General features: G+C 31.5%; 1 protein-coding gene across 1 annotated transcript; it reads right to left on the reverse strand.

The window, feature by feature from the left end:
- Window positions 1-7,863: 7,863 nt before the first annotated feature.
- On the reverse strand, window positions 7,864-8,463 carry LOC107874033. Its single transcript, XM_016720929.2, has one exon. The coding sequence runs from the start codon at window positions 8,461-8,463 to the stop codon at window positions 7,864-7,866; it is 600 nt and encodes a 199-aa protein (XP_016576415.2).
- Window positions 8,464-13,429: the final 4,966 nt, after the last annotated feature.

Consider the following 13,429-nt stretch of genomic DNA (forward strand, 5'->3'; position numbering starts at 1 on the left):
ACGTTCTGTGCGTTCGAAGATATTCCAATCGTTTGAGGTACTGCTACAGTTGGTCTGTTTAGCCATTTTATCCTGGGAGGAAAAATTCCACAACCTTGGGTACAGTGAGGGGAATTATTTCTTAAGGAAACTCCGTAAATTCGGACGACTTGGCTATTTTCTGTTTCATCTTAATTTCTGAAAGAATAAAATACACCTCTTGGAAAGGTCATTTTGATCTTGTGTTGAGGGTATTTGATATGCTTCATTGTGTTCTTGTTTATACTTGAACTCTAGTTGAAGTTATTGTTCTGCATATATTGATTTTGTGTACCCGAAGTACAAACAAAAATAACAAGTACGCCGCGACAATTGTCATCATGACCGTTGCTTTTGGATCGTGACAACCATTATGTTAGATGAAAATGGATATATCAAAAGTTGTAATGTTAAAAAAAATATGTAGATACCGAACAATCATAACTTTGCTCCATCAATACAATTTGATAGAGCAAATATAGAGCAAGTGATTTTCCCAGTTCGTCATTTACACCACTTTAAGGTCTTTCGAAAACAACCTCTCTAACTATACGAGGTGCCGATCAGGTCTGGTACATTCTACCCTTCTCAAGCTCTATTTGTGGAATTTCACAGAGTTTATTATTGCTATCAGTTGCTCCATCAAATAAGGCAACAGGCACTAAACATAGAAATAATTGAAAGAATGATAATTTGGACAATCTAGACAGCATAAACAAAAAAAGGGCTAAATATTTTGCATGCTAAATAGGGACACAAGAAAGTTTTACTTTCTGGAATTTGAGAGGATCCAAACCACAAAATGGTGTCAAAAAGGAAAAAAATATACAGAATTTATGACAAAGATTTTAATTATGGAAATACCAGCAATTTATGGTAGGACAATAGAATAGAGCTACAATATGACCAAAGATTAATCATCATAAGATTTTGGGAAAAGTTTAGTGCTAATATTTTGTGGTTAAAGCAGTCAATGAGGAAACAGATTTATTGTAGAATCTTGGAATAAATGTTTCTAATGGTTCTTCCACGGATAGTGATAATGGCTAATGGTCTACTTATAGAAACTTTTTTTCTCAACACTCATTATAACTAACCGTATAAAGAATAAATATAGAATATGGTAAAGGCAAAAAAAAAAAATGTTTAGAGTGATGTATACTCAATATAATATTGTGAATATGATATTAGTCTAACAAACTTAATTTTTTTAGGGTGTGTTTCAATACGAGGAAAATGTTTTCCATGATTAGAAGCATTTTAGAAAATAAGTAATTTTTTTATTTATATTTTTGTGTTTGTTATGAAAGCAAAAAATATCATCCTAAAAATATTTGTAAATATTTTTGAGAAAATAAGTTAACTTTCTTACTTATTTAACACGTTCGACATGTGAGTGTTTGTTTATAATAATATGCTAGACAACTATTATGAAAGGTGAGGGTGAGAGTTGGGGCTACGGGAGTGGGATGAAGACGAAGTACATTAGATGGTGGAGAAGACGCGATCAGTGTGGAATGTCATATAGCTTGTTAAATTCGATCAGTATGGAATGTCATGTAGCTTGTTAAATTTGTTTACCAACTTCCATTCGGAAATTTTTTGAATTTATTTTTCTAGAAAAGATATTTTCCCATAATTTTGATCAACTAAATATTAAAAAAAAAAAACATTAATCCTTTATTTATTAAAAGTTTTAAGTACTGCTGATTTCTTAAGCTTTTGATGGGTCTCATTTATTTATTTGATGTTTTGAGTATTTCTGGTTTTTTAAGCTTCAGCTGAAAATCATATCACATTAAACGTACTTGAAATATTGTGGCTTACAAATTTTGGTATTGAATTTTCCAGATTGAGATTAAAAGAACCATTTCAAAAGTATTTGTTGATTCGAAGGATTTTGAAACATTGAAGATTTTCGTTAGTGGCATTCCTGCTATCATGAGTGAAAGATATGCCGAGTCAAACGCTTTTTAGGAATAGTCTTTGTACCTCCACGAGGTACAAAATTCGACCTCTACAAATCCTATTTATGCAATTACACTGAATATGTTATTTGTTGTAAGCTTGGTATGTTTCGACCACTCTTATAACGAATTGTATAGTCTTTTTTAGAATTCTTTTGGTTGTTTTGTACTTTTAAAAGCTAGAAATTATTTTAGTGTCAATTGCTATTTTTTAATAAAATAAATTTATAATTATTAAATTTTATTAATTAACATGAGATACAAGTGCAAAGCACATATTCTAAACTAGTATTAATAAAGAATAAGTAAGTAAAAAAGTAATTAGTAAAGAAACGGAAAGGCATCTATAAATACATTTAAAGATTTTTTTTTTCTGATTTTACCCTTTTTTTCAATTTTTATTAAATTTAATAAGTAGAGTTTGTTAAATATATGAAAATATAAGGATTTTTTAAAAAAAAAAAAAATAGTGGATCGAAACTGCTCAAAATTACTTTAAAGGAAGCATTCTAAACCAACATTCAAGCATAAGGAATAATATGTTATTTCCTCTCTCGTTTTAGTTAGGATTTTAACCAAACTAATTTGTCAAAGTCACTTTTGAGAGATACGGGAAAAAGTTAAATGATTTTATACGGCAAAAAGTTAAATGATTTTGCTGTAATAAAAAATAATAATAACTTTTGGATACATATAAAGTTGGATGTAGTAAACCTAATCTATAGCTATAATTTATAATCTATATCAATCCATAATCCATAATATATTAAAAGTGTGAAGGGCCTTAGAAATGTCGTTTGAACTTTTTGGCCTTCATTAAAAAATTTTACTTTAGACAAAATCATCTTTTTTTTTCTAATATTTAAGAGTTGAAAATTAATTAAATATATTTATCGTAAAAAAATTTCTTATTAGAAGTAATCAGAATTAATGGCAACTAATTTTTTTTCATTAATTTAAGAATTCTAAATTAAATAAATTTGATTCAAAGAAGAATTGAAAAATCTAAAAATCAATATAAAAGCGTCAGAATAAGAAAAATTTAAAAAGTACCAAATTCTTAAAAGTTTTAAGTACGTAATAAGAATGTGACCAATGATTTTGTAAGGATTTGACTTTAAAAATAAGGAAAGATTTAAATATATAAAAAAAATAAAAAAATAACTATACCTTGACTTTAAAAACAAAAAAATATTTTAAATTAGAAAAAAAAATTATATCACAAATATGGTTCAAATTGATGAGCCTCACTTAGCCTCTAGCAATAAGGGAAAGATGTGTTGCATGGCAAATGCAAAAGTGATGATTCATCAACCATTTAGAACTTCTGGTGGTAAAATATATGTGTTCACACTAAAATATATGTTTATATTTACATTATTATATTAAAGTTTGAAGAGTCTTTGAAAAGTGATTTAAACTTTTACACTTTATTAAAAAAAAAAATTCACAATAGATAAAATTATTTAATTTTAAATGATCAAACGTTACACGTGCGAGGCACGTGCGGTCAAACTAGTGTTCCTAGAAAAAGATGCCATGGTCAACATCGCGAGGTTCGAGGCATAATTTGAATATAGTATCAAATTTAATTTAAGATTATAATATTTTAAAGTCTTCTAAATATCTCCATCAAATTAAGTAGTTGTGTGGATTCGATTTGATAGAGATTTGAGTAAAATAATTTTTGACGTTTAGTTGAAAAATAGGATTCCTTATTTAGGAATATCCATTCGTGTCCTTTTTCTGCTTTGGGGATAGGTTACTCTTTTTGTAACAATTAATCTGCCATGTCGTTACCTCCAAAGACCCAAAGTCTTCAACACGTCATCATTCCATTATCACCGGCAATTCTTTCGACGAACGATAAAGGCCAAGTTGTAGTGAGAATTCTTTCTAACTCTGATGAAGCGATTTAAACTTTTACACTTTGTTAAAAAATTTCACAATAGATAAAATCATTTAATTTTAAATGATTAAATGTTACACGTGTGAGGCACGTGCGGTCATACTAGTGTTCCTAGAAAAAGATGCCATGGTCAGCATCGCGAGGTTTGAGGTATAATTTGAATATAATATCAAAATTTTTAATTTAAGATTATAATATTTTAAAGTCTTAAATTTCTCCGTCAAATTAAGTAGTTGTCTGGACTCTATTTGATTGAGACTTGAGTAAAACTAATTTTGACGCTCAGTTAAAAAATAGGATTCCTTATTTAGGAGTATCCATTCGTGTCATTTTTCCTCTTTGGGATATGTTACTCTTTTTGTAACAAATAATCTGTCATGTCGTTACCTCCAAAGACCCAAAGTCTTCCACACACCGTCATTCCATTATCACTGGCAATTCTTTTGACAAACAATAAAGGCCAAGTTGTAGTGAGAATGCCTTCTAATTCTGATGAAGTGAATTAAACTTTTACACTTTATCAAAAATTTTCACAATAGTTAAAATTATTTAATTTTAAATGATCAAACATTATACGTGCGAGACACGTGTGGTCAAACTTGTGTTCCTAGGAAAAGATATCATGGTCAACATCGCGAGGTTCGAGGCATAATTTGAATATAGTATCAAAATTTTTAATTTAAGATTATAATATTTCAAAGTTTTCTAAATCTCTCCATCAAATTAAGTAGTTGCTTGGACTCAACTTGATTGAGATTTGAGTAAAAATAATTTTTGACGTTTAGTTGAAAAATAGGATTCCTTATTTAGGAGTATCCATTCGTGTTATTTTTCTCTTTAGGGATAGGTTACTCTTTTTGTAACAAATAATCTGGCATGTCGTTTCCTTCGAAGACCCAAAGTCTTCCATACACCGTCATTCCATTATCATTAGCAATTCTTTCGACGAACGATAAAGGCCAAGTTGTAGTGAGAATGCCTTCTAACTCTGATGAACCTTCTAGTTATGGATCAAGGAAAAGACCTCTACCACAGTCATTTGACCCAACCCATTTTCAACATCAGGTTTCTTTACAGAAACAGAGGCCATCAGATAAGCATTCCATCATCCTCTTTAACATTTTTTCTACTAAGAGGTAGCAGGTGTTCGGTTAAAATAATCAGACTCAAAGTGGTCTAAACGTCAAATTAGGTGGAAATCATGAGATTTTTAGGTATATATCTTTGATCAATTCAAAATAGAGTGGACAAAATTACTCGATATATGTGCTATTGGGAGATAACCGATATTCTCATTAAATTAATTGAAGTACACACAAGTTGGTCTAAGAATCACGATATAAAAAACATCAGACTCAAGTTCCACCCTTATAAATAAACAGTTTATTTTTAATATAACAATGGTTTAGTGTCAAAGTTTGACTTCTTGGTCTCATTTTGTTTGACAACATTTAATGGAGTTGAAAGGTTCGAAGGGGATTGATTGCATGCTTTTATTGAAAAGTCAGACAGATAAAAAGGATTTCTTAATTTTAGTGGAGAAGGGCAGAGGAGTGTGCTCATTTATTACCTTAGTTTCGAAGGTAGTGATTGATATTAATGGTTGGCCTCAAACAAATTTCTTGGTCATAAAAAAAATCAATAAAAATTATTACTAATATATTCTATGTCATAATCATTCACTTTGATAGTATAGGATACTTTCTTTGAGTTTATTTTGTTTATTTATCAATGGAAAATGACAATTTCACTGTTTTGTTTTAATTTGTTGGTTTGATTGATTAGGTAACACCCCTCCTGTTGATCTTCAAGATTATGTAGCATCGGTAAAAGCATTATTTCATCAGTCTGACGTGAAAACCAATACTGTTTCACCAGCTATACAACCACAGTCAGGATAAATAAAAGAAGTGAAGACAATAATTGCAAATGTTGCACCGAATAGCATTCAAGGAGGTACTAGTAAACATCTGTTAGAATTTGGAGCTAAAAGAGAAGAGAAAAGATAAAGTTTCAGCAGTAGCTTTTCCTTCATTCATTCATACATTCATACATACATACATGCATCTTACATATTCAATATCTTACAAAAGACTACACTTAAAAGCTACATGAGTCTTACAAGACACACTTCATAAGTCTTACAAGACACACTATCTTACATGACGCACTTCTCAAAATAAGGACTACCATTTATTTTTAAAATAAAACTAATCAAAAATTTAAAAGAAACTATTAAACAAAAGACCATCAATAAAAGATCTCATATTCTAACATTCCTCCTTGAGATTTTTCTTGGATACTCCCAACATAGCCTTCATCTTATTCATTGGGATATCATCCATGTCATCATCTAACTCATCCTCATCAAATTCATCGCCGTTGTTATTCTCATCAAAAAATTATTTTCATCATACTCATCGTCAGTCAAATCATCATCGGCAGGCAAAGCTACAAACTGACAGCCTTTTGGTTTTGATCTTTGCCCATAGGGGGAAGTTTCAGGTCCTTAAATTGTGGGGGCAGCTTCAGATCTTGTAACCCCTTAAACTACTACATTTGCTACTGGTTTTGCATTTGAGCTCCTCCTCCATTACCACCTATCATTGGCTTCATCTGAGCTCCAGGATTATCACCTATCATCGGCTTCATCTGAGCTCCTCCTCCATTACCACCCATCATAGGCAGCTTCATCTGAGCACCGCCAGGAAGAACTCCTATCATAGCCTTCTTCACATACAAAGTGGCTTCATTTTCACTTCTTTTGAAGCCACAATGAATGAGATGATCATCAAAATTATTGTACCGAACTCCAGAATCCTGTTTCAATCTATACAACGCCTTATATAATCTATCTTTGGGTTTATCAACCATCTTTCAATTGTCATTCTTCTCAATCATACCAATCTCCTCCTTCATGGCTTCAATCCAAACTTCATGTTTTGATGCTTCTTGATAGGTATTGGTTTCCAAGATAGCAACATTGTATCTTTCATATATATCGAAAAGGGACCTTGTCTTCAAAATTGACAAATCAAGTGAGGATTCACCATCTGATTCTTCAGCTTCTTCCAGATTTTCAGAGCCAAATGGTTATGTTTAAGGCAGCAGATTCAAGTTCAGATAACCTGTATTTTCTTTCTTATACATAGACCTTAAAGTGGTATAGTTAAAATGCCCATATCTTTTGTGCCATAACCATGAATCGTCCATCCTTGCAAAGTTGGCACTATCAAAATTCTCATCTACTGGAAAGGTCCTATCCACCATTTCTACTTTAAAAATCAAAGTATCATCAGAATTAACAATCAAACAATGCTTTCTCTTAAAAAGTAAGGAATAACCATTCGACATCATTTGGCCAACACTCAACAGGTTACATGCTAAAGAAGGAACATACAACATATCATATATAAGCTTTGTACCTTGTTTAGTTTGAAAGGCAACTGAACCCTTTCCATGTGCTTCTAGTGTTGCACCATTTTCCATCCTAACTTTAGCTTTGACTGACTTGTCAAGTGTATGAAACATGAGTTCATTATATGACATATGACTCGTACATCCACTATCTAGAAACCATTTTGATTAGTTGGATTTGTTTTCTTTATGAGCAGCTATAAACAAGCTTTCTTTCTTTTCTGACTCTTCAGTGAAGTTTGCCTGCTGAACATGGTGTTGTTGTGGTTGATTCTGCTTAGCCCTATAATTCTTCTCAATATGACCCACTTTTCTGTAAAATCTGCATTGAATTGATGGCTTTTCTTTGAACCAACAATCATTTTCTTGATGATTGGTTCTTTTACAATGGAGGCAAAGTGGAAACCTTCCTTTATCTGAAGATTCCATCCATGGCTTTCTCTCTGCTACTTTATCTCCTTTCATTCTTCTATTGTCCTTCATAGTTTTCTTGTCTTTGTGCTTTGTTTGAAATGCCACTTCTTCTACTTCTTCATTTATTATACTTGTTCTTTATTCCTGGACTTGCAACTTTCTAATCAGCTCTGCGACGGATAAAGTCTTCAAATCACAAGATTTCTCTATTGCTGAAATCTTAGACTCGAACCTTGCTAGTAAGCTTATCATCATCTTCTCTACCATCTTTGAATCTGGAAAATTTTTACCAAATAATCTTATTTTGTTTATAATTTCCAGAAGTTTGGCAGAGTACTCCTTCACAGTATCTCCTTCTTTCATCCTTAACATCCTAAATTCTCTTTTGAGAGTTAAAAGTTTGACAGATTTCACTCTGTCACTTCCATCGAATTCCTCTTTTAGCTTTTCCCATACTTCTTTAGGTGTTTTACAAGCCATTATTCTTATGAAAATCACATCTAAAAGTGTTGGATGAAGACAAGTGAGTGCATTTGGCTTCTTGGACTTTGTATCTTCATAATTCTTCATTTGTGCAATAGTTGGATTTGGTCCCAATGGAAGGGGATCATTTTTACTTTCAACTGCTTCCCATAGACTAAGAGCTTTGAGATAAGCCTTCATCTTTATCACCCATATGTGATAATTTTCTCCTGTAAATATAGGAGGACTTGCACCCAAGAAGCTGTTGGATACCATTGTTACTGCTGTTCAGCTTTCTTTTCTTAGTAGAACTGAAAAAAAAAACTTATCTTTAAGGCTTCACAGATCTCTCAAGTAGATCAGCTCTGATACCACTGTTAGAATTTGGAGCTAAAAGAGAAGAGAAAAGATAAAGTTTCGGCAGTAGCTTTTCATTCATTCACTCATACATTCATACATGCATACATCTTACATATTCAACATCTTACAAAAGACAACACTTATAAGCTACATGAGTCTTACAAGACACTTGTCATAAGTCTTACAAGACACACTATCTTACATGACACACTTCTCAAAATAAGGACTACCATTTATTTTTAAAATAAAACTAAACATAATATTTAAAAGAAACTATCAAACAAAAAACCATCAAGAAAAGATCTCATATTCTAACAACATCTTCCTCCGCGTACTTCTAACATTTAGGGGACAATTTTTAGTTCCTCGATACAAGAAGAATGGAACACAACTATTGGCTCTCGATGGGATAAAAAACTAAGAAAAATATTGATCAAAGTATTCAACCAACTAGAAGCATTGATGTTAATTTCCTTTAACAAGTAGCGGTTGCTTTTGAAGAAGTAAATGGAGACCAAGAAGGAAGCAGAAGGTCGGCAAAAAAAGCAATTAGCATGGATGCAAATCTTGAGTCCACTTCTAAAGCTATCTGAAAAAAATATGAAAACATTACGAAGGATTGCCTGCTAGAGTTAGGCGATCTGCTGACTTCTATTCTAAAAGTTATATGTAAGGTTGTCCAAGACCTCCAAAAGAAACGTCTGAGTAAAGTTGATTATAACCTCTTAGACTCTAATTACTTAGTAGTCAAGGACGCGGAGAAGCTGAAGGTGGATGTCAAATAGCTAAGAACTCAGTTTGATGGTATTAAAGATGCAATCAATTGCATTATAGAGACAAAAAAGATCAATGATGAAAGGAATAAGTGTTGGTGTAATATACCAAATTACAATAAATGATTATAGTTGAAACTAAAATGAACAAAAATAAAGAAAATAAAATATTCTTCTTGGCTGAGGCGCGGATATCTCGCTCTCTTTAACGAGATTCAAGCCCACTGTTGCATAATCTACACCGATCCAGCAATATATCTCTTGATTTGTCCCCTCCAGGATACAACAACTCATCAACGATGTACAACTCAAACAACTCCGGATTCGTTGAAGAGTCCAAAGCTCCACCATAACCATAAGAACACCTTCCTTCAACATATAATTACTCTCTTTGTATAGTGAATATAGTTAAAGACTTAGAATATTTTCTTTGTATCAACTCTCTCTTTCACTAAGATTTACTCTTTTTTGTACAGTGAATATAGTTGTAGACTTAGAATAATTTTCTTTGTCTCAACTCTCTTTCACTACTACACACTATAATCTTTTTCACAATTATCATATTTCTTTGTGCATATCCAGTAACATGCAAGACTACCTCTATTTATAGGTGAGTTATTCATCCTTGTAATGAATAGGAAGAATAAAGAGGGGTGGTAAAGAGGAAAGATCAAATAGTCTTTAGGTTACAAGAGTTATAAGGAACTAATGGCACTAACAGCCATGAGAGTCACAACAAAATAATGAGAAGTTACAAATTGCTAAAGGTCACATTCTACCACCATTAACAATTAGAGTAATATGGGTAGATAGTCTTGTTGTTACATGTGTTACATGCTACTAATGGTCATATAAGTTACAAGAACTGATAGTCATTAGAGTTACAATAACTAATGGCAATATGAGTTACAGGAACTAATGGTTATCTTTACCACAATTTGTACCCACTAACTCAAAAAGATAATATGGTGAGTTACAAGAATAATAACACCACTTTCTCCACTTTATGTTTACTAATGTCATGCACTTTAATTTATTTTAATAATAAAATGCACCAATAATAAGCTTGCGGGACAGAATGAAATTGAGAAGAAGAATCTCGAATCAAAGAAAGCTGAATTGGAGAAACTCAAGTCTGAAATTGATAGAAAGGAAAATCAGCTTAAAGTGAACGTAACACACGTTTGACTGAAGAGCTAAGCAGTAAGATTGGTAATCGAGCACTCAAAATTCAGCAGTTTCAGAACATGCCGTTGAGGAAGCATTTCCATAGTTCTACTGTGTCGATATCTTTTGTCCACCCTTAGCCATGTCAATGTATTAGGATAGATTTTAAGGTAAGATGAAACTTATTTCAGTAAAACCTACGGTAAAGCATTTGTCAAGGTAAGCATTTCCCTGAAAATTGTTCCAGAAAATTGACATTGTTTTTCCAATGTAGTAGATTTCTATAGCAGTGACAATTCATTCCAGTGATGATAAAAGTTTACTCAAATGTTATATTCTTGATGATACTTTATGCTATTTGGAATGCAGACTTGTTAATAGGGATGGTAATGGTGCGGTGCAGGTTTTAAGATATGAGGGGCGGTGAGGGTTTTAAATTATGCGGTGCGGATGGGGACGGGTTAAAGTAATTTTTTTTTTTAAATGGTGTGGTGCAGTGCGGTGCGGGTTACGGGTATATGCGAGTTTAAATTAAAAAAAAAAAACTAAAAATTAGTATTGTTCTCATGAATATACCTAAAATTATATGTGTTCTTTACTTAAATTTTATAATACTTAAAACGACATGCATAACACTACAAATAAATAATTTTATAGTAGTTTTTTTAACATCTCTATTCATTTGAATAAAAATATGATATATATTTGATCATTACTTGTACACGTTATACTTTTTGACATTTTTTTAGTGAAAAGAGATATGATAGAAATTAGTTATTATTTCCTAGTTGTAGATTTGAAAATATTATGATTTTCAATGGAGTTACAAATTTTTCAAAAAAAAAAAGAAATAAAAACATGGGACGGTGCGATGCGGTTATGCGCAGGTATGAATGTGGGATGAATTTATGCGAGTTTAAATGTGATGCGGTGCGGTTTTAAAACTTACGGATTTAAAAAAAATGCACACCGCATCACACCGCACCATTGTCATCCGTACTTTGTCATCCCTACTTGTTAAGAATTGAGGCAGTCATCGTTTCCATTATCATTATCATGGTTCATTCATTTTAAATTTATCAAGTAGGGGTGTTCAAGATTAAACCATAACTGATAATCCAAATCAAAAAAGTGTTATTGAATTATCGTACCAGATTATCGGATTAATGGTTTGGGGGTGTATTTTAAAAAAAAATTATATAACGGGTTATAGATTAGAAATGGATGGCCTAATAAATAACATAAATACCAACTTTTTTAGAATTAATTACTCTCTTTCACTTTTTAAATTACTTTACTCTCTCTTCCTATTAATATACATAACATAATCGACATATACATAGGATTCTGTATATATGTTGGAATTTTTATAATATGTTTAGGGAGTTGAGATTTTTTGTAATATTAAAAATATAAGTTGTATATTTATATAATTTTTAGAATTTTTATACCGGAACAACCCAAACCATGTTAACCCGTTCAACAACCCACCTCAACCAATAATACTACTTCACTCTAAATTCTTTTTTTCAAACCATCAGTCTCCATTCGCCACTCACCTCAACTGTCATCGCCACCGCCTACCAATAGTATTCTCGACAGCGATGATGACATCTGATGGGTTCAAACCGTAGAACGAGAAGTCCATGGTGGAGTACGTAAAAGCTACTCTTTGTTTGGTTTAAATTTGTATATTGGATACACTAATTAAATGATAATTGAGGAATAATTATTAAAATGAATCGAATCAACCGATACCTTATTGGCTCGATAAGAGTTTAGAACCTATACAAGCAGATAATTCAAACCGTTGAAGTGCAAAAACTAAGCACCCTTGAATTAATATAATTCAAACCGTTAAAGTGCAAAAACTAAGCACCCTTGAATTAATATGTCTTATTTTTCTATTTAATTTATTTGAGAAAAAAATCTCATGTTCGATATTTAGTAAAATTTATTTGATGTTCAACCGGAAAAAACAAGTATCTAAAAGTCTTCATCGTTGTATCATGCTCATTCTCAGCTAGATGATTATCATCATGCTCGACCCTAACTTGATGACTTTCGTCCTCCTTCACCAATTGCAAGAACTCGAGCTGCTTGATGTTTGTGGTATTAATTAATGACTTCTTCATCTTCTCTTCAATTATAGATACTATCAATATTTCACAAAAAGCTTCTTCATTAGCAATTATCTATCAAGAATACATCATAATTTACTACTACCTCCGTCTCATTTTTTGTGTCACTATTTGACCGGGCACGAAATTTAAGAAATAAGTGATAACTTTGTAAAGTTTACAAAATTGTCCCTCTTAATATTTACTTTTTAGTTGTCTTTTCTTAATAAGTGGAACCACTAAGGATAAGATGGGAATGATACCACTAAATAATTACTAAATAAGGAAAGATGTCATTCTTTTTTAAAAGGGCCAAAAAGGAAATGACGACACATAAAATGGGCCGGGGGAGGGGGGATATTATAAACTTCGATAACATAGTAAAATTTTAGAAAACTTATCTCAAATCACAAAGAAAAAAAATCATAAATTTGTAATTTTTTCTAAATTTGATCCAACATCAAGTGGACATTTAATTAAGAAAAAATTCAAGAATATAAATCAAAGCATACAACTTAAACAAAAATTCTTTATATGATAGGTTAATGTTGGCAGGACAAACATTAATAAGAAAACTAAAATCTAACTCCCACTCAAGCCCTCAACCATGCAGTATGTATTTTTTTTAGTAGAATATATATGTATAAACCTAATTAAGTAGGAGGAGATAACTAAAATCTATAGAATTAAAAAAATCTATAGAATTAAAATTGGATTTACAGACTTAATAATCGATTCGTGTTAAATTATTTGTAGCTAAAAGAAAATATCATAATTCATTACTACTATTTAGTTTTTTTTGTCGATAATTCATGTTTATTT

This window comes from Capsicum annuum, chromosome 6, assembly GCF_002878395.1.
Source record: "Capsicum annuum cultivar UCD-10X-F1 chromosome 6, UCD10Xv1.1, whole genome shotgun sequence".
Taxonomy (NCBI): Eukaryota; Viridiplantae; Streptophyta; class Magnoliopsida; order Solanales; family Solanaceae; genus Capsicum; species Capsicum annuum.

Coding starts and splice junctions, on each gene's coding strand:
- LOC107874033 (XM_016720929.2), bottom strand. CDS start 8,463: ATGGTATCCAACAGCTTCTTGGGTGCAAGTCCTCCTATATTTACAGGA.